This window comes from Stomoxys calcitrans, chromosome 5, assembly GCF_963082655.1.
Source record: "Stomoxys calcitrans chromosome 5, idStoCalc2.1, whole genome shotgun sequence".
In the NCBI taxonomy this organism is placed as follows: domain Eukaryota; kingdom Metazoa; phylum Arthropoda; class Insecta; order Diptera; family Muscidae; genus Stomoxys; species Stomoxys calcitrans.
Window position 1 is genome coordinate 54,066,849 of NC_081556.1, and position 23,819 is coordinate 54,090,667.

Genomic DNA, 23,819 nt, shown 5'->3' on the forward strand with positions numbered 1-23,819 from the left:
TATAGACCGATCTCTCGATTTAAGGTTTTGGGCCCATAAAAGGCGCATTTAATGTCCGATGTCGCCGAAAATCGGAACAGTGAGTTAAGTCCTTCGTTATACTTCTGCAATATGGCACAGGTCGGTCTTGGTTTGGAGATAGCTGCCATATAGACCGATTTCTCGATTTAAGATTTTGGGCCCATAAAAGGCGCATTTATTGTCCGATGTCGCCGAAATTCGGGACAGTGAGTTGTGTTAGGCTCTTGGACATTTTTCGGCATCTTGGCCAAAATCGGTCCAGATTTAGATATAGCTGCCATATAGACCGATATCTCGATATAAAATCGATTTAAAGTCCCTATAAAAGGCGCATTTATAATCCGATTTTACTGATATTTGACACAGAGACTTATGTTAGGCTTTTCGACATCCCTTTCGTATGCGGTTCAGATCGGTTTATTGTTAGATATAGCTACTGAAAAGATCAATATTTTGCTATACACAATTGAAAAATGGCATGTACTAATTAGTGTTTGTTCCAAATCGGAACATATTTCGATATGAAAAAAAATATGATCCCATTTGGCCCATTCAAAAACTTAAACCGCGTGCAGAAAAAAAACGTATTTGTGCCAAATTTCAGCTCAATATCTCAATTTTTGAAAGCTGTAGAGTGATTACAACAGACGGACGGACAGACTCACGGACATCGTTAAATCGTCTTAGAATTTTACGACGATCCGAAATATATATATACTTTATAGGGTCGGAAATGGATATTTCGATGTGTTGCAAACGGAATGACTAAATGATTATACCCCCTATCCTATGGTGGTGGGTATAAAAATGAAGATTCCTTTTTGCTACACGAAATTTCTTTCGAAAAGTGCGATTATTCCTTTTCATATATGAAATAGTTATGAAAAGTTATTATAGTAACTTTTTGTACAAACACAAACATAAAATTATGTTCCCCAAAAAAATAACTTTAAATGTAGCAATGCATCAATCAATCAGTTGAAACACAAGCTTAACGAATTTTTGAAAAAGTGTTGATCGGATTACAATGACATGGCTCTCTGCTGGTTATGGGGATGTAGAAGATAGAAAATCAAATATCCGCAATTGTGGCTATATGGAGAGAATCAGTGACTGTGTCAATCAACTACGTATGTGCTTGCTGTCGTATGACAAGCATAATATGCCTATTTTTGTATTGTAGAAAAATCAATTTCAAACAAAATTTGTAATCCACAAAACTTGTTACAATTTGTTTGTGTTATGTATCCATCCCGTCCGCCCATAACAAAAATCAAATCAAGAGCAAATAATGGCTTTTTGTAGGCAAGTGACCAACAAAAATGCCATGGTAACCGACAGTCAACAAATGGGACAGCGGTAGAAACCAAAACTCAAAAAAAATTGTCATTTCATCACTTTGTTGCGAACCATTTGCCAACAGTCTCAACGTAATTGTTGACAGCAACAATAGAGGAACAAGGGCAGCAAAGTGTTCTACGATACCGGATTTTGGGCTATCTCTGCCATTTTCTGTGTGGCAATGGCCGAGATTCTTTGCCTAATGGTGGCAGAGGAGATGTCGGTCGTATAAAAAGCAAGTGCTTGGCCTGAAATCGATATCAGTTCATTAAGCTCCATTGCAAAAGTACGAAACACTTCCAGCTTAACCCAATAACAGCAATATGAAAGTAAGTTCTCCACTGAAGCCTGCACTCCTTCAATTCACTAGCGCTAAAACGGAAAGTAAAGTATTGACATATTTTAATTGACGTTGTTTCTCTTTGTCTTGTCCTCGAAAGTTCCTCGTGTGCTTGGCTTTGTTCGTGGCTGCCGCTTCTGCCGGTGTTGTAGCTCCTATTACCACTTATAGTGCGGCTGTACCAGCATACACCTCATATGCTGCTGCTCCTGCATACACCACATATGCTGCAGCTGCTCCCGCCTACACATCATCGGTATATAGCGCACTGCCCGCTTACACTTCATCGGTGTACAGTGCAGCCCCCGCCTATACCTCCTCTGTGTACAGTGCTGCGCCTGCCTACACCACATATGCAGCTGCTCCAGCCGTAGCAGTAGCACCTGCCGCTTACGCCGCCCCTGCTGTTTACTCCACTCTGTTGAAGAAGAAGTAAATTGTATCCTTTGAGATTGGAATTGATGAATTGGACTATAATAAAAACTGAAACCCGAATAAAATTGAACTATTCCAAAGGTGTAGTCTTTAAAAAACGAAAAGAAATTGCTAGGAAAGGGTGCACTATTGGGAAGAGAATGTCTCAAGAAGTCAAATATGCAAACAATACCATAATTATGCCCTACATCACTCGTGTTTGAGGTCTGTAAAATTATGTTCGTCTTTCCCTGCACCTACTTCCCTGCATATTTGCCTTCTTAGGCAAAATATAGATAAATCGTACCGATTCTAAAAGGTCTCTTTAATTATGGTGAAGCAAGTTTTCACAAAAAAGTGGAACCAACAGTTGTTTTTTGATTTCAACTATTGTATATGCAGCAATAAGACCTGCATGTAGCATACACACTAGACCGCCCCATCCTATAAGGGAGAAACATTTTTTCAACGAGTTTTCACAACATTCGGTTGTGTGTGTGCATTATAGGTAAGGACAATAACACACGAACAACGAAAAATGGTGTGAACTAACAACATACTCAAAATCAGAGTTGCACCAAATACTGATTTTGACAGATAATGTCCTCGGTTTTTTTTTTTGTTGTCCAGGCCTACCTGTAAATGAATTTATCTTACATGAAACAGCTGAGGAGCGTGGTATGAAACACAAATAGGGATTTTGTGAGTAGCACGGTATTCCAGGCTTAAAATTATTTTTCGAAGTTACTTTTTAGCTCAGGGGTATATCCAACGTGGCATGGGGCGAATGAATATCCACAACCTCTTTTCATCCTAACTTAAGCGAAACAACAAGCTTCTTAGGAATACCAAGATTTGCTAGTGTACTTACAAATTCGTTGAGAATCGAAAGAGAGACAGTGAAAATGGGTCCGGCAGTAAATGGAGATAAGACGAAATGGATGGTATTAACACCCAAAAGGCCTTGTACAACAGAGCAGAGAAAACGAGTAAAAAGGCATTAATCTCGGCCGGGCCGAACTGTGGATACCCACTACCTCGGGTATATATGTAAACCACATTTCGTCACAATCCGGTGAAAATTGGATAACTTAAGCACCCAAATTCGGCACGGACGTTGAGTGGTCTAATATATATGTAACTATTCAATTTTGTAGAACAAAATATTGGTATTTTTGGCAGATATATCCAATTATAAACCGATCTGAACCATATTAGGGTCGGATATCGTGAGGCTGAGAAAAACTCACTGTTTCAAATTTGTGCGAAATCGGGTAATAAATAAAGCCTATATGGGCTTCAGTCCCCTTATCGGCAGATCGGTCTATATGCAGCTATATATAAATATAGTCCGATCTGAAAAAAATTTAAGTCGGAAGTTGGCAAGTCTTAACCTACTCACTGTTTCAAATTTCAGCGAAATAAATAAAGCTTTTATTGGTTTCAGACCCCTTATCGGCAGATCGGCCTATATGGCAAATGCAAATTTTGCCCATGAACATTCCCCTAAAGAACAGGGGCAAACTTCTCACATATCAATGAGTGCAGTCCGAATCCGAGTTTAAACTCAATGATAAGGGGCCTCCTTTTTATAGCCGAGTCCGAACGGCGTGCCGCAGTGCAACACCTCTTTGGAGAGAAGTTTTACATGACATAGTACCTCTTGCCAGCATTAGGAAGGGAAAACCAACGCTGAAAAATTTTTTATGGTCTCGCCAGGATTTGAACTCTGGCGTTCAGCGTCACAGACGGACATGCAAACCTCTGCGCTACGATGGCCTCCTATATGGCAGCTATATCTAAATATAGTACGATCTGAACCATAGTTAGGTCGGGTACCAGGAGACTATTTTAACTCACTGTTTCAACTTTTAGCGAAATCGGTTAAAATATAAAGCTTTTATGGACTTCAGACCCTTTATCGGTAAATCGGTCTATATGACAGCTGTATCTCAATATAGTCCGATCTGTTCCATATTTGAGTAGGATGATGGGAGGCTTAAAGTTATCCATTTTTTTAAATTTCAGTGAAATCGGGTAATAAATAAAGTTTTATGGCCTTCAGACCCTTTATCGGGAGATCGGTCTATATAATTGCTATATATAAATAAAGTCAGATCTGAACCATATTTACGCCAGATGTCGGGAGGCTTAAAATAACCCACTGTTTTAAATTTCAGCGAAATCGGGTAATAAATAAAGCATTTATGGGCTTCAGACCCTCTATCGGGAGATCGGTCTATACGGTAGCTATATCCAAAATATGGACCGATCTAATCCATATTTATGTCAGATGTCGGGAGGCCTAAAATAACCCACTGTTGCAAATTTCATCAAAATCGGGTAATAAATAAAGCTTTTGTGGTCTTCAGACCATTTATCGGCAGATCGGTCTATATGGTAGCTATATCTATATATAGTCCGATCTGAACCATATTTGGGTCAGTTGTTGGGAAGCCTTAAACTAGTCACTGTTTCAAATTTCAGCAAAATCGGATAGAAAATAAAGTTTTTATGAGCATTAGAAGATCGATCTATATAGCAACTATATACAAATATGGTCCGATTTAGTCCGTTTAAAAACTTAGAGCGTGCATCAAAAAGACGTATCTGTGCCAAATTTCAGTTCAATATCTCAATTTTTGAAGGCTCTAGAGTGATTACAACAGACGGATAGACACACGGACATCGTTAAATCGTCTTAGAATATACTTTGTAGGGTCGGAAATTCTACCTCGGGACCGCTGTAACCGAAACGAATGTCATCAGTTTTGAGATAAATTGAAGAATAATACTGGCAAAGAGATGCTAATTTTTTATTAAGTAAGCAGTTTAGAAACATGGCCACCTCTCGACAGACGAGGATTAATCTATACAAGTCACTGATACTACCCGTGTTGTTATATGATTCTGAGGCATGGGTACTTGTGAAAGCAGATGAGGCAATGATTGGAGTATTTGAGAGAAAAAAAATATATGGATCAGTTAAATACAACGGCTGCGTTGGCTAGGTCATGTTGTGAGAATGTATGAAGAAGCAAACACGGTGGTACACGCAAACCGGGACAACCAAAAGCCCGATGGAGAGATCAAGTGGTGGCACACACCTCGAAATTTGGTACCATAAATTTTAAAATAAGCGCAGAAGATCGAGGCGCTTGGAACGCTATTCTACGTTCGGCTAGTGGAACAAATGTTCTGTCATACCCAATTAAAGTAAATTCAGTAATTACAAATGCGTTAGTTAAAGCTGTTGTAGTCGTTGAGTAGAGCGGACGTGTTTGCATTTCGCTCCTCAAATTAAAACCAGAGGGTTGATCAGTTCGTCCCCAACATTTAAGTAAAGGTGGTGCTTCCGACTCGGATTCAGGTAGCGACAGTGTCAATGAAACAGTCATAGCAGCCGAATCGAGAGAAGGGGGCAGCCCACGCTCACTGGCTTTGCTAAGCTCACAAGCAGACTGGGAAAGCGATCCGGGGTACGACGAAGGAGACAGAGGAGTATGCCCAGGCAGCGTAATCGAGCGAAAGTGCAGAATGCTGGTGGAGTTAGAACTGACATTTCAAGCACAAGTTGGAAAGAGAATCAGATCTCCCGAAGAGATCTGCCAAAACTGCCAAAATGCTGAAAAAGAGAAAGAGCTCTCCACTTTCAAGTACTCTGGGAAGACCAAGACAGCTCCCTCGTAATGGAGACACCAGACAGTGTCGTATGAGGGAAGACAAAGTCGGAACAGCAACGAAGGAAGCTCGCACTGCCCCTGAGTCTTCATGGAGGACTATGAAAATTTGAACTATGTATTCTACCCAGAGTTGTCAACACCGGACGCAACAGTTATGAGACAGGGAGACGGTTTAGCATACCTGGCATCACTTTATCTGCCTTTCGACTCTCCGACACCACCACCTACGTCGGGGCTGCAACGATTGGTGAGGAAAGCAAAACAGACAGGAAACGAGGTACTAGTAGGGTGCGGGGCCAAGCCCTTGCAGAATTCTTGAATACTAACGACCTAATAGCACTTAATATTGGTACCTCCGCTACCTTTGTTAATAGGATTAGGGAGGAGATTTTAGATGCGACAATATGTGCCGAAAATCTAATCGATGAGGTTCAGGATTGGAGGGTTTCCAAGCACCATTCCTTCTTAGACCATCCCTACATTAAGTTTAGAATAGCACGGCCAGCGCCAAATCCGATAAGCTTCCGGAATAAGTTGAAGAAAATTCCTGGATGGCCGGGGAGTTTTGTAACATTGAAAAAGAGGTCCGCAGACTTTTTAACAGAGCACGTCGTACAAAAGCGGAAGTATATAAGAATGTGTATAACACACGGCTCAATGAATATAATAAGATTACCACAGCGGTAAAACGTGCCTCCCGGAAGCTTTTCTGCGACCAGGTCGATAGCGTTAATGATGCCACAAAGATGAAAAAGTTTCTCTCAAAAACCCATATCCCAACTGAAACATTATTAGAGGACATGAGAGTGAGAGCAGAAACAACAGATGACATGTTCAGGCTTTTGGTGAAAACGCATTTTCCACAGGATGCGACGGGACTCACGAAGACACTGGAATCTTGGAATAATGAGGTTGATCGAAGGCTTTTCATAATGGTATATATGGTCAAGGAAGCCTTGAGGAGTATCAAACCATTTAAGTCACCCAATATGCAATGTTTCTGGCATTACTACAAAAGGGGGCCGACTATCTGGCCCCTCATCTGGCCACTATTTTCACAGCGTGCCTAGGACTTGCATATACTGCGAAATCCTGGCTGAGGCAAGGGTGGTGTTTATACCCAAGCCCGGCAAGGCAAGTTATGCGAAATCAAAGGCCTACAGGCTTATAAGCCGTATGTCCTTTTTACTCAAATCCATGGAACGCATTGTGGATACCATGATAAAGAGTAGGACATCCAGCGAACTGCTGAAAAACAAACCGCATGCCTGTATCAAGGGAAGGTCGGTGGAGACTGCCATGCACGAGGTTGTGCACAAAGTATTAGGTTGCCCAAAAAGTAATTGCTTATTTTTCATATAGTCGGCGTTGACAAATTTTTTCACAGCTTGTGACTCTGTAATTGTATTCTTTCTTCTGTCAGTTATCAGCTGTTACTTTTAGCTTGCTTTAGAAAAAAGTGTAAAAAAAAGTATATTTGATTAAAGTTCATTCTAAGTTTTATTAAAAATGCATTTACTTTCTTTTAAAAAATCCGCAATTACTTTTTGGGCAACCAATAGAAGAATCCTTCAATGCCAAGACGTAGACACTGGCGGTATTCATTGCCATCGAGGTGGCGTTTAACAATGTGCGGACCGACACATTGATCCAATCCTTAGACCAGTTACGGGAGGACCGGATCCTTAGAGACTGGATAAACCATACGCTAAGAAACAGGTGGATAAATTGCGGTCCCATGACATAAATATAAGGGAGAAAGTGGCACAAGGCACGCCAAGTTTGGGTGACCAGCATAAATAACCTATTACAGATGCTGACTGAGGAGGGATTTGAACCCGTCTGTGATGCAGACGATGTTATAATACTTCTTAGGGGTAAGAATCTGAACCAGCTATGCAGAAGGATCGAAAGGGCCTTGCATATGGCATATGGCTGGGCTAGACCCAGGGGTCGCAATGTTGACCCAGAGAAGACATTCAGTAGCGTACTGAAAAGGCTCACAGATGTTGGGCCGTAGGCTGGAAATTGGGCCTGAATCCGAGGATAGTCCACTGGCTCAACAGGAGCGTGATCAGACCAATACTTAGCTACGTCTCAGTAGTTTGGTGAACTGCGATGTAAATAAAGTGCAACGTTAGGACCATACAACAAGTTTAGAGAACATAATGTCTTGACATAGGTGGAGCGATGAGGACGACGCCCTCGAAACTTATTGACATACAGATTAAATTTGAGGCAGGCACTGCGGCTATGCGACTTAAAGCGATGGAAGAATAGATTGAGGATGGGCATAATCGAAGCGACGATAGAAAATCAAGATGGAAGAGAAGAGGATTCCGATCGGATACCTGAGACGACACTTGAAGTCGAGTGCGAGGCACTACTGCCATAGGCACAGTTTTGGACTGACGGAACCCTAGTATTGCCGTCTGAAAGATCATGTTACACGGATATATCAAAGTGGGGGGACAGAGTGGGCCTGGTGCTCTACATTAAGAACCCAGGGACTGAGATCTGTTTTAGACTGCCTGACCATAATACGGTTCTGCAGGCGGAGATCCGGCCGATAACGGAATGCATGAGGTGGTGTGGTACTAATGCGAGGACGTCGAGTGTGAACATCTTTACGGACAGTAAAATGGCCTTAAGGCCAATAACAACCAGGACGATAAGGTCAGTCTTCCCTGAGGAAGGCACAATGCTCATTGTTTGGGTGCCGTGCCATAACGGAGTAAGGGGAAATTAAAGGGCAGACGATTTGGCGGTGAAGGCCAGGGGACTGCCGTCCATAAACTTAGTTAACCCGAAGCCTTTCGGGTCGACGCAGTCCGAGTTAAGGGACTGGGCGTCGAATGCGCATGCAACATTGCGGAACAGCGAAACGGTCGGTAGGACGGCGAAAATCCTATGGGGGGGATCCAGATCGTGAGAAGACGAGACTATTACTGAAAGGAAGCAAGAAGGAGGTCAGTATAGCTATTGATGTCATAACGGGACACATAGGACTACGAGCTCACTTATGTAAAATTAGTGCGGCAAATGATAGCATGTGTAGGGCATGCGGGGAAAATTATGAGTCGTTGGAGCATCCCCTTTGTCATTGATACCGGCACTTCGGTGGAGACACAATACCAGACATGAACCAACTTGGGGGAGTGGTATTGAAAACAATTAAGGATTTTGTAACAAGAACGGAATTCCTAACTCAAAATTTTCTTTGGCAAGGTTACTTTATAGTTTTAAGAGTGCAAAGCAAGCCGATTTCTGGCTTAGGTGTATGTCCATAGTGGCATGGGGCGGATTAATATCGGCACCCTCTTTTCAACCTAACCTAACCTAAATTTTTTTGCTAACTACACCGTCAAATACATATGTATGTGAACATATGAATTAAACATATAAACATATTAAGCACTCCATATTTGAATTCGAAGACGTGCCAACAACACTCAGCACCTTCACCTGAAGCACTAAAAAATCATGATCCCCACTTAATTTCGTCCACTTATAGACTTTAATATTATGACCAATTCAGAGAGCAAAAAAACAGTATGGATGGGCTGAAAAAATCCTTTGTATGGCAATGGTCTAAAATACCGGCAGATAACACTAATGCAACTTGCAACACGTTTTTTCACCAACGTAAAGCAATAATCAAGGCAAAAAGGGGTGATATCGAGGAAAAGTAGATGGATTTTGTAATTTTGATTACTTCAACGATTTTTTGCCATTTGAATCAATAAAACTATTCACACTCACACACAAAAGTGATCGTGTGAATTGATATTTCGTGTAAGCTACTCGTTTAGACTCAATATCCAGACCACTCCCCATTTTGATTGCAAATAGAATTTTAAAACTGTCTTCAATGGGATACAGCACAATTTTTTATCTTTAAAAGCGATCAGGCATTAAAATAACGTTAGACAAGTCACTATTTCTTCCATTGTGGGGCATAATTAAAAACACTCATAAATATGAAAAGATACTTTTGGATTTGTGTAGATAACAAGCATACTATATTATGTGCTAATTAAATAATTGAACAGATAACAACGTCCCATTAGGAACATATAATAATACCATTTGTTTTTATAATAATGCTAGCCTCATACATACATATGCATACGAATGAATTTTAAAATAAAGAAGACAAAACAATTAAGACTGTATCATATACTGTTCGCAATTTTAAATTTCCACTGGGGACTCGTGTGGCCCATTAGCTCAGTTGGTTAGAGCGTCGTGCTAATAACGCGAAGGTCGCGGGTTCGATCCCCTCATGGGCCAGAGAAATATTTTGTAAATTGTTTAATTCGCTGAATAGTTGAAGTAACATTTATTTGGCTGTTGATGCGAATTTTGGAACTTTGCTAAATATTTAAATTCTGTGGACATTTGACAAAAAATAAAAATTTTATTGGAAAGCGAAAAAACACATAAAATAGCAAATGTGGAACGCTAATAAGATAAATTAGTCTTTAAAGATTTTTTAACTCCATGTTTCAAAATTCCAGCACTAACCGTTAACAAACCCAATAAAGAAAGGCAAATGTCGGGCGGAGCCGACTATATAATGCCCTACACCTACCCTACAATTATAAATTCGGGTAATATAAATATATGTATATGAGAGCTATATCTAAATCTGAACCGACTACGGCCATAAAAGTGCAAATCCGACGATAAATATGTATGGGGGCTACATCCTAATCTGAACCGATTTTGATGAAATCTCGTAGATATGTTAAGATCGACAAAACGATCCCTGCCAAATTTTGTGCAGATCGGTTACAAATTGTGTTTATTACAGCCTTATAAGTGTAAATCGGGCGATACATATATATTGAACCTATATCTAAATCTGAACCGATTTTGATGAAATCCAGCAGATATGTTAAGATCTTAAGATCTACTGCGGCCATTTAAGTGCAAATAGGGCGACACATATATATGGGAGCTATATCTAAGTCTGAACCGATTTTGATGAAATCCATCGGTAACAAAACAATACGTGCCAAATTTTGCGCAGATCGGTTGAAAATTGTAGCTACTATGGCCATTTAAGTGCAAATCGGGCGAATCATATATATGGGAGCTATATCTAAATCTGAACCGATTTTTATCAAAATCAATAGTGTTCGTCCTTGGGCCAAAAAAGTGATATGTGCAAAATTTCGTGATGATTGGACAACAAATACGACTTGCACTTTGATTACAATAATACATGGACTCACAGACGGACATGGCTAAATCGAATCGGAAAGTGATTCTGAGTCGATCGGTATACTTATCAATGCGTCTAGCTCTTCTCTTCCTTAGCGTTGCAAACAAATGCACAAATCTATAATACCCTGTACCACAGTGGTGGTGTAGGGTATACAAATATATTTATAATATGCTTGCTGGACAGGGTCCGCCCCGCATAGGGCGGTAAATATCTCCTATACGGGAGTATTTTTGGGGTGAGGCGGATCCCCCTATATCAGAATCGTGCTCTCTAATAGATAAGGATACTAAATTTATACTATAGATACCAAATTTCTGTTCTTAAGTTATTATAAACAAACTAAATTTCACTTAAATCGCCCCACCTATCTCAGATCTGGTGTTTTGAAAATAGGGTAAGGGGTGGGTCCGTCCATTAAAGTTTTGATGTTATACTCGTATCTACTTAATTTTCGAGGTTTTGGTGATGAATTGGAGTAGCCAAACCATTTGGGTATCAGACTCATACACTTCTCCCAAAAATTAAATTTGAGCTACATATTGCTATAGTTGGTATATATGTGTGGTTTAGTTAGAGGTGGGTGAGGCTTCCCCGGAAAACTTGAGCATAATCCACAAATATGTCCAGTTTGAGGGGTATGTAGGGTGGGACGGCCACCTACGCACTTAGCCCTGAAAAGATATCAGCATTGTGCTCTACTCCCAAATTCCTTTTATTTGAGCCCAAATCCATTCGTTTAGGTGGAGTTTATGGAGTGAGACGACCCCCAAAGACTTGGCCTCAAAATTAGATGTCAAATCCGTTTTCTACTACCAAATACGTATTATTTATTGCCATAGTAGGCAAACATGAAGGAAGGAAGTTTAGTGGGCGGACTCTGAAATAATATCAGCATCGTGCTAGAATACGATTTAGTTTGAAAATTTTGAAGGTGGCGATTATGAATACTACTGTAAAGAAGCTACCATCCATTGGTATACATTTCGAAATGTGGCTGAGCTCCATGACTGGTCCGGTCTTTTGTGTATAAATATAATTTTGTGTATAAAGGTTATAGAAAGTAAACATTCAATGGTGATTATAAAAATCCACTGAGGCACACATTTATATATGTGGACAGTTTTGTAAGAACTGTATTCTTAGGTCACACACAGTCAGTTTAATTCTTATCAATTGTTAGGAGATAAAATGTTTAAGAATATAGCCAGCAGCATTTAGTCTATAATAGTTTCGTGTTATAAGTTCCCACATGTGGCGTTTGGTGATGTTTGGCCGCATGGTGTGGATATGTTAGAGTATTTACATTAGAAGATAAGACTGTATTTTTATGTGCATTTTGAATGTAGCTGCATTTGTCTAGGGTGGTCTTAAGTGCATCTTTAAATAGGCATATCGCTGCGTGTGTGACCGTATATGTTAAGATATTTGTAAATATAGATTTAGGTTTAGAGTTAAGAAATTGATTTTAATAAAGTGAGTTCAATTTTAGTTCGCAACCTGACAACAACTACGTCTTTTTATTATTATCCGCCCCAAGTTCTCCAATATGTATGTGTTCTATTTTTTCTTCTAACATTCTTTTCATAATTAAGCAGCAAACAACAAACTGCTGTAATAGCAGAGCTACTGCCACAGTAGCAGCAAAATTAACTACTAATATTCAGCAGACAGTGTTTGCCATTTTCAGCAAACTTTTATCCAAGAGTGTAATCAAAACCAGTAACAGGCAACCATAAAAAGTAGCATACAATTTTTTTTCGGCAGATTTGTGCACTCAAAATAGCAGCTTTTGTTAATTGAAATAACAGTAAGAAATGCTTGCTAATATAGCTTGCTATGTTTGTTGAAACAGCAGTAATGTCTGCTTTCCCATTTTCAGCTAACAAAAACTGCTGTTTTAGCAAACATTTTTGCTGTTTTGAATAACAAATTTGGTTGAGTGCAGAGACAGTAGGTGTAGCATTAAATTCAGTGCATCAGATTGTATCGTCCTCAATGAGGCTGTTAAGAACAACCTGTGCATTATACGCTTTGCATTGTGTGTTAATGTGTGCACTAATCCGTGGGTAGACAAAAAAGATTCAACTTATTTTATTTACACTTAACCAAATTTGTAATTCAGTTTTTGTCTGCTGAAAGAGGGACATTACTGCTATTTCAGCAATCATAGGGCTGCTGTATTAGCAAACATTTCGGTCAGCTGAAGTGTACATGATTAGCATGACCTTTTGTATCTAAATTTAAAGAAAAAATATTATAGAAAGTACACATTCAGTGGGGATTATCAACATCCACTGAGACACGCACTTATATTTGTATTTTATTTTGTCTTTAACATCCCCTTCACAATTAAGCAGTTGTCATTTTCAGCAAACAACAGACTTTTCAGCAGAAAACCTGCTGCTCGGAAATTGCAGAACTACTGCTGTAAGCAGAACTACTGCTGTAAGCAGAACTACTGCTGTAAGCAGAACTACTGCTGTAAGCAGAACTACTGCTGTAAGCAGAACTACTGCTGTAAGTAGAACTACTACTATAATAGCAGAACTACTACTATTATACAACGGAATGTAGTAAATTCCCTATGCTATGATGGAGGGTTTGACAAATTATTGGCAAAAAACAAACTCTGGCAACTCTTGTGGTGTGGTGTGTTTTTTCTTTGTGTTAAAAGTGAATAAAACATTAAAAGATTTTAATAGTCAGTGCGTGCTTCATTTATCCTGTAATAAATTATTTGTGAAAATTTGTCTCGCCCTTTTAGTGCGTTGTGTATACATTCTGGGAGAACATTCTTGACCAGTGCTTGTTTCAGATGAATAACATTCGTAATGTTAAGGATAGGATTTTGGACTTGGTGTTTACGTCGATCGTGGACGTTTCTTTATGTAGATGTTTGCCAATTGCGAAACCTGAGGATGGAAACCATTCGACTTTGTCTTTTGAAGTACAGTTAGTGCGTGGTTTGTCCTGAATGATGCTTTCCCACTGTGAGGCCTAATTCTGAAAGGGGACCGGCATGGTCTACCCCGTATCTGAGACGCTTGCGTAATACTAAAAGTAGACTTTTTAAGAAATGTAAGACTTCATTGAATTATACCAATTATTCGAGAGCGAGGGCTCAGTACAACACTGAGAATATGAGATGTTATTCTGATTATCTTGTCAGGATGAGGAATTGTCTTTACTGTATTCCCAGTAGCTTTTATAAGTTTTGAATTCTAGGAGGTTTTGGGAATTCCTTGATTGGGAATTTGATTGATTGTAGCGAATCATCTGACGATTCGGAGATATGCGATATGTTTGCAGCCTTATACCAAATTGTCTTCCAGTTCCGAATATGCTTATGACATTAATAGGTTGAATTAATTTCAACGGATTATTCTTATTGAGGATGAGGCGATGAATGCTTTGAAGTCATTGAAGAGTTTCAAGACACCAGGGTCGGATGTACCGCCGAATATTCTTAATCTTGTGTAATTCTTTCCAAGGATATAGCTGCTTATTCTGGTGTTCCACAGGGTGTCCACTTAGGTCCATTGCTGTTCGTTTTTACTTGAATGATCTTCCATCAGTTATTCAGTCTCCAAGGATTTTAATGTTCTCAGATGATGTGAAGCTGTTTTGTGATTTGAATTCTGTGCTTGCAGAGCGGTCTGCTGGTGGACTGTTGCAGTATTAATGCACTTAAGAAGTGCAAGAAGTTATCTTTTTTCAGTGTTAGACCTATTTTAGGTGACTATTATATAGGTTCATATAAAATGGATAACAAAGATTCCTTTACTGATCTTGGCCTTAATTTGGATGGTAGATTACGTTTTGATTTCGACATTGACCCGTGCATCATTAAAGCAAAGTCGTTGTTTGGTTTTATAAAACGATGGTCCAAGGAGTTTGATGATCCTTATTTGACCAAGCGATTGTTAAAAAGCCTAAATTGAAATATGGTGCTATTCAGATAATATTGAATCAGTTCAGGTACAATTTCTTCTTTTTTCGCTTAGGGGCTTACCATGGAATTCGGCTGAACTTCTTGCCCCTACGAGAACCGCTTAAAACTTATTGAATCACCAACTCTCGAAAGAAGGCTCTTGATGCCTAGAGTCGTATTTATTGTGAAATTATTGCGTGGTCAGATTGATTACCAGTTCTTAACTGGCGAAATAAATTTTAATATTCCTCTCCGACTACCTTTGCTGAGATCTAATTACGAATTAAACAATCCGCTTCGCTTTTTGTGTGATATAACAAATTGTATGGTAAAATACAAGATATATTCATTTACAGGTAGTGGCAGTTGCCCACCAACAAAATATTGAGTGCATTATCTGTCGAAATCAGCGATTTGTGCAACTCTGATTTTAAGTATGATACTAGTTCGTGCTATTTTTCGTTGTTCGCATGTGGTATGGTTCTTAACTTAATACACACACAACCAAAGCTTCTTGACAGATAGTACACTTCGCGAAAAAATTGTACTCAGCTGTTTACGGTACACTACCTGGTAATTATGTCATGGGTGAAGGATATCCTTCACCGACCCTATCCTATTGTATACTTCATCTGAAGTTTGTTGTAGAAGCTGCCAGAGAAGAATATGTATACAGTACAGTGTATATTGTCGTTTCATTGTTGTGTAATATCTATGTTGCTTTAGACATAATGTGTATATTGATCTAACTGTAGTGTTTAACAGGCTGTGAAATTTCTGTAGCCAGTGTTGTCCTAACCCTCCATAGTCCGGACTATGGGGTGTACGCATCCTCATCCCTATATGGGAGGTGGCCATTCGATCGGCAGGGGTGGGTGTGAGTGGTGTTGGAATGAACAAAAACAATAAAAACAAGTAAGAGCGTGCTAAGTTCGGCCGGGCCGAATCTTATATACCCTCCACCATGGATCGCATCTGTCGAGTTCTTTGCGCAGTATTTCTGTTTAGGCAAACAAAGAATAATGAATAAGCACGGAGGAGGAGTTATATCAAGTTATAGTCCGATTCGGGGCTCAAGAAGCAAAATCGGGAGATCGGTTAATATGGGAGCTGTAACAAGCTGTAGATCGATTCAGATCATATTGCACACGTATGTTGAAAGTCATGAGAGATGCCGTTGTATAAAATTTCTGCCAAATAGGATGAGAATTGCGCCCTCTAGAGGCTCAAGAAGTCAAGATCCCAGATCGGTTTATATGGCAGCTATATCAGGTTTGGACCGATTTGGACCATAATTCGCACAAATGTTGGAAGTAATGCCAAAAAAACACCACGTGCAAAATTACAGCCAAATCGGATAAGAATTGCGCCTTCTAAAAGCTCAAGAAGTCAAGACCCAAGATCGGTTTATATGGCAGCTATATCAGGTTATGGACCGATTTGAGCCATTCTTAGCACAGTTGTTGGGAGTGATATCGAAACACTACGTTCAAAATTTCAGTCAAATTGGACGAGAATTGCGCTATTTAGAGGCTCAAGAAGTCAAGACCCAAGACCGGTTTATCAAGCTATATCAAAACATTGACGGATTTGGCCCATTTACAATCCTAACTGACCTACACTAATAAGAAGTATTTGTTCAATTTCAAGCGGTTAGGTTTACTCCTTCAAAAGTTAGCGTGCTTTCGACAGACAGACGGACGGACTGACGGGCATGGCTAGTTCGACTTAAAATGTCATGACGATCAAGAATATAAGTATGTATATACTTTATGGGGTATTAGAGGCATATTTCGAGGTGTTACAAACAGAATGACGAAATTAGTATACCCCATCCTATGGTGGAGGCTATAAAAATGTTAATTTCCATTATTCTACGGTATAGTTTTACATAAATTTAATTTCATTTCATAAAATCTATTAAAAAAAATAAGGATTAAAAAAATATTGTTGGCCCATGAGGGGATCGAACCCGCGACCTTCGCGTTATTAGCACGACGCTCTAACCAACTGAGCTAATGGGCCACATTACGCGAGGATGTCAAAACTTGTATAAGAATTTATCGTTAGTACAAAACCAGCTACAAATTGCTTTAGTTGAATAATATATAAAAATTCACCACTTAATGTGGTGTGTATTTACAGTGCCATAATGTGTCGTGGTTAACCAAACTAACAATGTGGCGCTTTATTACAAAATATTAGTTTTGTATACATTCATACAAATGCCTCTTTTGGAAATCAATGTTCAGTGCCGGGTAAAATTACTATGCAAAGTAAGAACTTTTGAACAAAACAAATATTTTTTAGATTTTAATATAAAATGATAGCTAAGATTGTACGTCACTTAGTGCCTCCATTTCACTAAATTAAAATAATTCTGTGTTAAGACTATTCTGTTCAGTTTTTTGAACGGAATGCTTGGCAAAAAACTATTATAGTGGCAATGCTTGAAACTATTGCCGGCATAATTTTTTTGTTCTATTGGTTTCAATGGATCGTTCTTCTCTATTTATTTGAGGAAATATATATTATATGGAGCAAATAAGAAGTGCAAATAAAAAAATGTGTTTTGGTACGGAAATAAAAACATTTGATTGCTGTCAAATTTCACTCGCGAAACAATTAAAAATTTCAGCGGCTATTCCGAAAGCAGAATAGAATAACCCTTAAGCCGAGTATTCTGTTCAGCTTTTCAGGCGGAATGCTGTAAAACTCCATATAAAAAAATTTTTTGTGTGTTTTATTGGTTTCAATAGTTTTGGTTTGCGAAAAAATATAAAACCATGCGAAAAAATATAAAAAAAGTGCAGATAAAAAACTCATTTTGGTATGAAAATAAAAACAAATGATTACTGTCAAATTTCGCTCGAGAAACATTTAAATATTTCTGCGACTATTCGAATTTTTTTTTGGGAAAATCCCCACTTTTGGAGCCAACACAAATATTGATCGAAATGAATGTATAATTACTAGAAGCATTGGCGTAGCTAGATATTTATCCTGGGGGATGCTACAGCACAACCAAAAACTGAAAAAATTACTCGTACAAGATTAGTTTGGGAACAAATGTAAAAATTTTGTAAGAGTCAATTGTGTTGAAGTATTTGTGTTTAATCAATTAATATTTGTAATTCTATAAGTAGGCCTTGCATTTAAGTTTTTCTATTGTACATAAACTTTTTTGTTCTTTGTATTTTTACTTCAATAAAATTATTCAACTCAATAGGTTATGGGCCCTCCATGACATTTAAAAAGAAAAATAAGAAATTAAATTGAAAAATTAAAAAAAAAAAAAAAAAAAAAGAAAATTTTCAATTTGTGAATAGAATTTGAACGTCAGAATCATGGAGTTTTGCAAGACCATCAAGCCGTTAACAGGAGAATGCGATTGGGCAATTTGGAAGAGAAAAGTCAAAGATCTCCTAGATTTTTATGAAGGAGCTCTGGATGTGGTTTCAAGAAAAATTACAAAGCCAGAACCTTTAAAAGAGGGAGCAACTGAAGCTGTAGTGAAAGATTACAATACTCGGTCTGCGTTTTACAGGAAAACGAACGGTCTCGCCAAAACCCTTATTGCTAGTACCATATCTGATGAGATATATATGAAGGTAATGGACAAAGAATCGGCAGCAGATGTTTGGGAAACATTACACCAACAATTTGAAGCAACATCCAAGGACCAGCTGTTCAAGATGTGCACAGAACTTTTCTCATTTGAGTGGGTTGAAAATTTGGATGTTTCAACGCACATTTCGAAGCTTAAAAGTCTGTGGACAGAAATTAACGCGGGTTTGGAATTAAAAGGTAATCAGAAACTTCCAGAACTGCTTCTTATTTGCAAGATTCTGCATGTGCTACCATCATCGTTCAAAATGTTCAAATCGAGTTGGATGATGATAACTCGGGATGAGGATAAGTCTTTAGACGAACTTATTATGCAGCTTTGCCTATACGAACGCAACTTCAAGAAGCCTGGTGATGTTGGAGATCAAGAAGCTTTAGTCATCAATGAGAAGTACTCCAAAATCAAGAACGCTAGTTCTAAAAAGGACAGTATTTGCCATTACTGTAAGAAGAAAGGCCATTGGATAAAAGAATGTCGCAAGTGGATTGCAGATGGCAAGCCTTCAAAGTCACAACAAGTTAAGAATCATACACACGTGGCACTACATGCGATGTCAAATGAAGTAAACATCGCAGATTCAAGTTTGGAATGGTGGTTCGACAACGGTGCAACAAAACATGTTACCAATTCAGATAAGTATTTTGTGGAATACGAAGAATTTGAACAACCCAATTCAATACAGTCTGCAGGAAAAGAGTGTTTAAAAGCCATTGGGAAGGGAAAAATAGAGATGTTATCGAAAGTCAACAATAAGGAAAGAATTGTAACTCTAAACGATGTATGGTATGTTCCAACCATATCTCGAAACCTTTTTTCGATTTTAGCTGCACACGATAGAAATCCAAATAGCAAATTTACATCTACCACAAAAGAATGCAAAATGTACATCGATGGAGAACTTGTGGTACATGGTCAACGAGAAATCAATGGATCACTATACAAGCTTAATGTCCGTCCAAATTCACACACACAGATTACATCCCTGCTTGAAGAAAAGTCGGTGTTACAGTTATACCACGAACGCTGGGGACATCAGGACTATCGTCATGTTAAAATGAAGCTTCAAAAAGATATGGGAATTTCAGTGAAGAATACAAATGAACATTGTGAACCATGCATTTTTGGAAAGTCTTCTAGAAAACCTTTTGGAAGACGTGAGGCTGCTAGTGAACCTGGGGAAATAGTATCAACAGATGTATGTGGCCCTTTTCCACCTTCATTCAGAGGATACAGGTACCTTGTAGTATTTAAAGATCATTATACCAAATACCGATATGGGTATTTCTTAAAACAAAAATCAGAAGTGAAAGATTCGCTTAAAGAGATGTTGATTCACGCAAAATGTCAAGGTCACACTGTAAAAACGTTAATCAGCGACAACGGTGGTGAATTTGACAACGATGACGTCAGAAAAATTCTTGCTCAGCATGGAGTTACTTATAAGTTGACTGCACCATATACCCCGCAGCAAAATGGGTGTGCTGAAAGAGAGAATAGAACGATCGTAGAAATGGCAAGGACTTTCAAGTACGCAAATAAGGATATTGAATTTCCAGAATCACTATGGTGTGAATTTGTGAAATCAGCAATATATATTTTAAACAGAACAGGAAAGTCATCTGAAGCGGATATTAGCCCATTCGAAAAATGGTATGGTAAGAAACCTAGAATCCGACATTTGCGAATCATTGCGTCAACATGTTATATGCACATTCCAAGTCAAAAGCGAAAGAAAATGGACAAAAAGGCTGAAAAGGGATACCTGGTAGGATATGATGGAGACGAGCGATATCGTATTTATATACCAGAAAGGAAAGATGTTCGTGTTTCGAGAGATGTTAAATTTGTGGAGAAAACAAATAATAATCGCTTAGAAGAAAAAAGCCCAATAAAATCCAACGTAAATCCTGGTGCACAACGTATTGATTTGTCAAAGATTAGACGTTTCAATGATTTAATTCAAGATGGTGAAATTCAGAATGAAGAGCCGGATATAAACATTGAACCACAAGATGATCAATTAGCCAAAGATTCACCAAATTTAGAAGAACAAAATTATGATCCTACGAGCAACAATCCTGAAGGTAATTTAGAGAGAAATGCAAAATCTGACAGTGAGTTTGAAGATGCTTTATCAGGAAGCAATGATAGACAAGAATCTGAAGAAGAAAATTGCAATTACAGGAAATTAAGAAATAGGAAAGTAATAATTTCAAAAACAACTCATGACGAATTGGCTATGATTTCCCAAGAGTTTGTTAATAGCATTGAAACTCCAAATTCATATTCTGAAGCTACTAAAGGCGACCAAAGATCAGAGTGGTTAGCAGCCATGGAAAAGGAAATGAACTCGTTAATAGAAAACAAAACATGGGTATTTACCGAACTTCCGAAGGGTGCTAAAGCTCTCCCATCAAAATGGGTTTACAAAGTAAAAACCAAAGCGGATGGCAGTGTGGATACCTTCAAGGCGAGACTAGTCATTAAAGGGTATAATCAAACAAAAGGACTTGATTATGACCAAACTTTTAGTCCGGTAGCAAGGATGTCCACAATTCGGTCTCTCTTAAGTGTTGCAGTTACAGAAAATATACACTTAGCACAGTTCGATGTTTCGACTGCCTTCCTTTATGGAGAGTTGGACGAAACTATTTTCATGAAACAGCCAAAAGGATTTGATGACGGAACAAATCGAGTTTGTTTTCTAAAAAGAAGTCTGTATGGTCTTAAGCAAGCACCAAGGTGTTGGAATACTAGAATGCGAAATTTTTTAACCAAACTGGGATTTAAGACAAGCTCAGCTGATTGTTGTTTATACACAAGAGAAAAACATGGAAAGAAAGTAATTCTTGCTCTGTATGTAGATGACGGTTTAGTTGCTGCGTCGGATTTTAAAGACTTGAAGATATTTCTAGATGAACTTAAAGCCGAATTCAAAATTACACAAAAATATGCCGATTACTTTCTTGGTTTAGAAATTAAAAAGTCGGATGATTCTGTAAAGATAAGTCAAAAGTCATATGCTAAGAAAATTTTGGAGAAATTTAACTTCTCTGAATGTAGAGCAGTATCAACTCCGATGGAAAATATAGCTACCGTTGTAGAAGTTCAAAAATCAACAAATGATTTTCCATATCGTCAAGCAGTTGGAGCAATAATGTATTTAATGTTGGGAACTAGGCCAGATTTGGCATTTAGTGTTGGTGTTCTGTCAAGAGCTCTGGAATCCCCTACAAGTGAAGATGTACAAAGACTTAAGCGAGTTCTTCGTTACATTGCTGGCACCCTTGACTATGGAATAATTTACAAAACGAACGGTGAAAAGAAATTGGAATGCTACAGTGACGCAGATTATGGAGGCTGTACGAGCACAGGACGATCAACAACTGGAGTAGTGGCATGTTATGCAGGCAGTCCTATATCATGGATAAGTCAAAGACAGCCAACCGTATCTACCTCAACAACCGAAGCTGAAATCATAGCAGCGAGTGAGGCCGCTAAGGAATTGATGTGGTTGAAAAGCCTATTCAATGACTTAACTAATTATAATGAAGTACCAGTAATACACATTGATAACACTGCTGCTATCCGATTATCTCAAAATCCTGAGTTTCACAAGAGAACGAAGCATATTTCTTTAAAGCACTTCTTCATTCGTGAAAAGGTAATTGAAGGCGAAGTTTCGGTATCACAAATCTCAACTGAATATCAAATTGCAGACATGATGACCAAGCCGTTACCAAAGCTTCGATTGCATCACTTCATCAATCTTCTCAATATTAATTATTTAAACAAGGGGAAGTGTTGAAGTATTTGTGTTTAATCAATTAATATTTGTAATTCTATAAGTAGGCCTTGCATTTAAGTTTTTCTATTGTACATAAACTTTTTTGTTCTTTGTATTTTTACTTCAATAAAATTATTCAACTCAATAAATTGACATTGAGGAATTTGTTCTAGTTTAAAATTTGTTGATTCCAAAGCTTGGTTACAATGCTCTTTAGCAGTAATTGGTATATATGGGAGCTATATGCGCATCTGAACCAATTTTGATAAAATTGAGCAGAGGTATGAAGATATCGTATTTAATAAAACAGTCGTTACCAAATTTCGTGAGGAGCAAAAGTTGTAGCTTCTTCGGTCTTCACGCGGTACTTCGTATACGGGAGTAATATCTTAATCACAAAATGTATAGCTTTTGTCCCTTAGCTAAACAATGATATTTGGAATATTTCGTGATGAATAGATAAAAATGCGACTTGATTACAAAATAGACAGATATGCGAATTCTCGGCCAAACGGATATGGCTAGATCGAACTAGGAAGTAATTCTGCACTCTTAACTGCTAAAGTTGTGGTTCTAGATGTAATTTGAGTTTTAATTAACAATAACTGTCATTTAAATGTGTACTTTGGCTGTGTGTCGAATGGTAGCAAAGTTGTAGGGAAAGTAAAATAAAATTATGACGCTAAGTGTGGTGAATAACTTTTGAGTAGCATAGCAAATGTTGACGTTTTATTCATGTCATAATTACCAAGTAGTGTACCGTTAACAGCTGAGTACAATTTTTTCTCACGAATGCACTATCTGTCAACAAGTTTTGGTTGTGTGTGATTATTATACACACACAAAAAACGAAAAATGGCGCGAACTAGTAACATACTCCAAATCAGAGCTGCACAAATCACTGATTGTGACAGATAGTGAACACAATATTTTGTTGTTGGGCAACTGCCACTACCTGTAAATTATATATCTTGATTTTTACATCTCACCTAAGGAGATTGCTATCATTCGACAACGCTCTAGCCATTATGGCTGGTACTCTGCTCGTTTTTCGCAACATTTTTTTGTGATTTATTTTTTTGGATAATAGATTTTGAAGCAAAAAAACTTGCTGATTTCATTCAGTACGACATTCTCTCATTACTTATGAAATTTTTTTCTTAAAATTATTGTGTTTTCTTTAAGATTTTTGTAGTGTTTCAAAAAAGTAACCGTGAAAAATATGTGTTTTCAACTGTGAAAAGCGAATATAGTAGCAGCCTTAAGGCATAAAATCCTCCAAAATACACTTTTTTCCATTTTGGACGCCGTGGCGGCACATGTTATGGTTAACCCATCATTACATACGTACATATATTTTATTTCATATTTTTGGTATGCAGATATAGAATAAGCAAGAGGAATATATTGAAAAATTTTATAATTTATTTATGGAGACCAT

The 23,819-nt window shown here is 38.2% G+C and overlaps 1 protein-coding gene and 2 non-coding genes across 3 annotated transcripts; 2 read left to right on the top strand and 1 right to left on the bottom strand.

The window, feature by feature from the left end:
* The first annotated feature begins 1,465 nt into the window (after nucleotides 1–1,465).
* Nucleotides 1,466–2,168, top strand: LOC106085347 (cuticle protein 38-like). The gene is made up of 2 exons (XM_013249562.1): nucleotides 1,466–1,691; nucleotides 1,803–2,168. The coding sequence occupies exons 1-2, from the start codon at nucleotides 1,686–1,688 to the stop codon at nucleotides 2,136–2,138; spliced, it is 342 nt and encodes a 113-aa protein (XP_013105016.1). The 5' UTR covers nucleotides 1,466–1,685; the 3' UTR covers nucleotides 2,139–2,168.
* A 7,850-nt stretch (nucleotides 2,169–10,018) lies between these two features.
* On the top strand, nucleotides 10,019–10,092 carry Trnai-aau (transfer RNA isoleucine (anticodon AAU)). The gene has a single exon. It is a non-coding gene; the product is annotated as a tRNA-Ile (tRNA).
* Nucleotides 10,093–16,914: 6,822 nt separating this feature from the next.
* Nucleotides 16,915–16,988, bottom strand: Trnai-aau (transfer RNA isoleucine (anticodon AAU)). The gene has a single exon. It is a non-coding gene; the product is annotated as a tRNA-Ile (tRNA).
* Nucleotides 16,989–23,819: the final 6,831 nt, after the last annotated feature.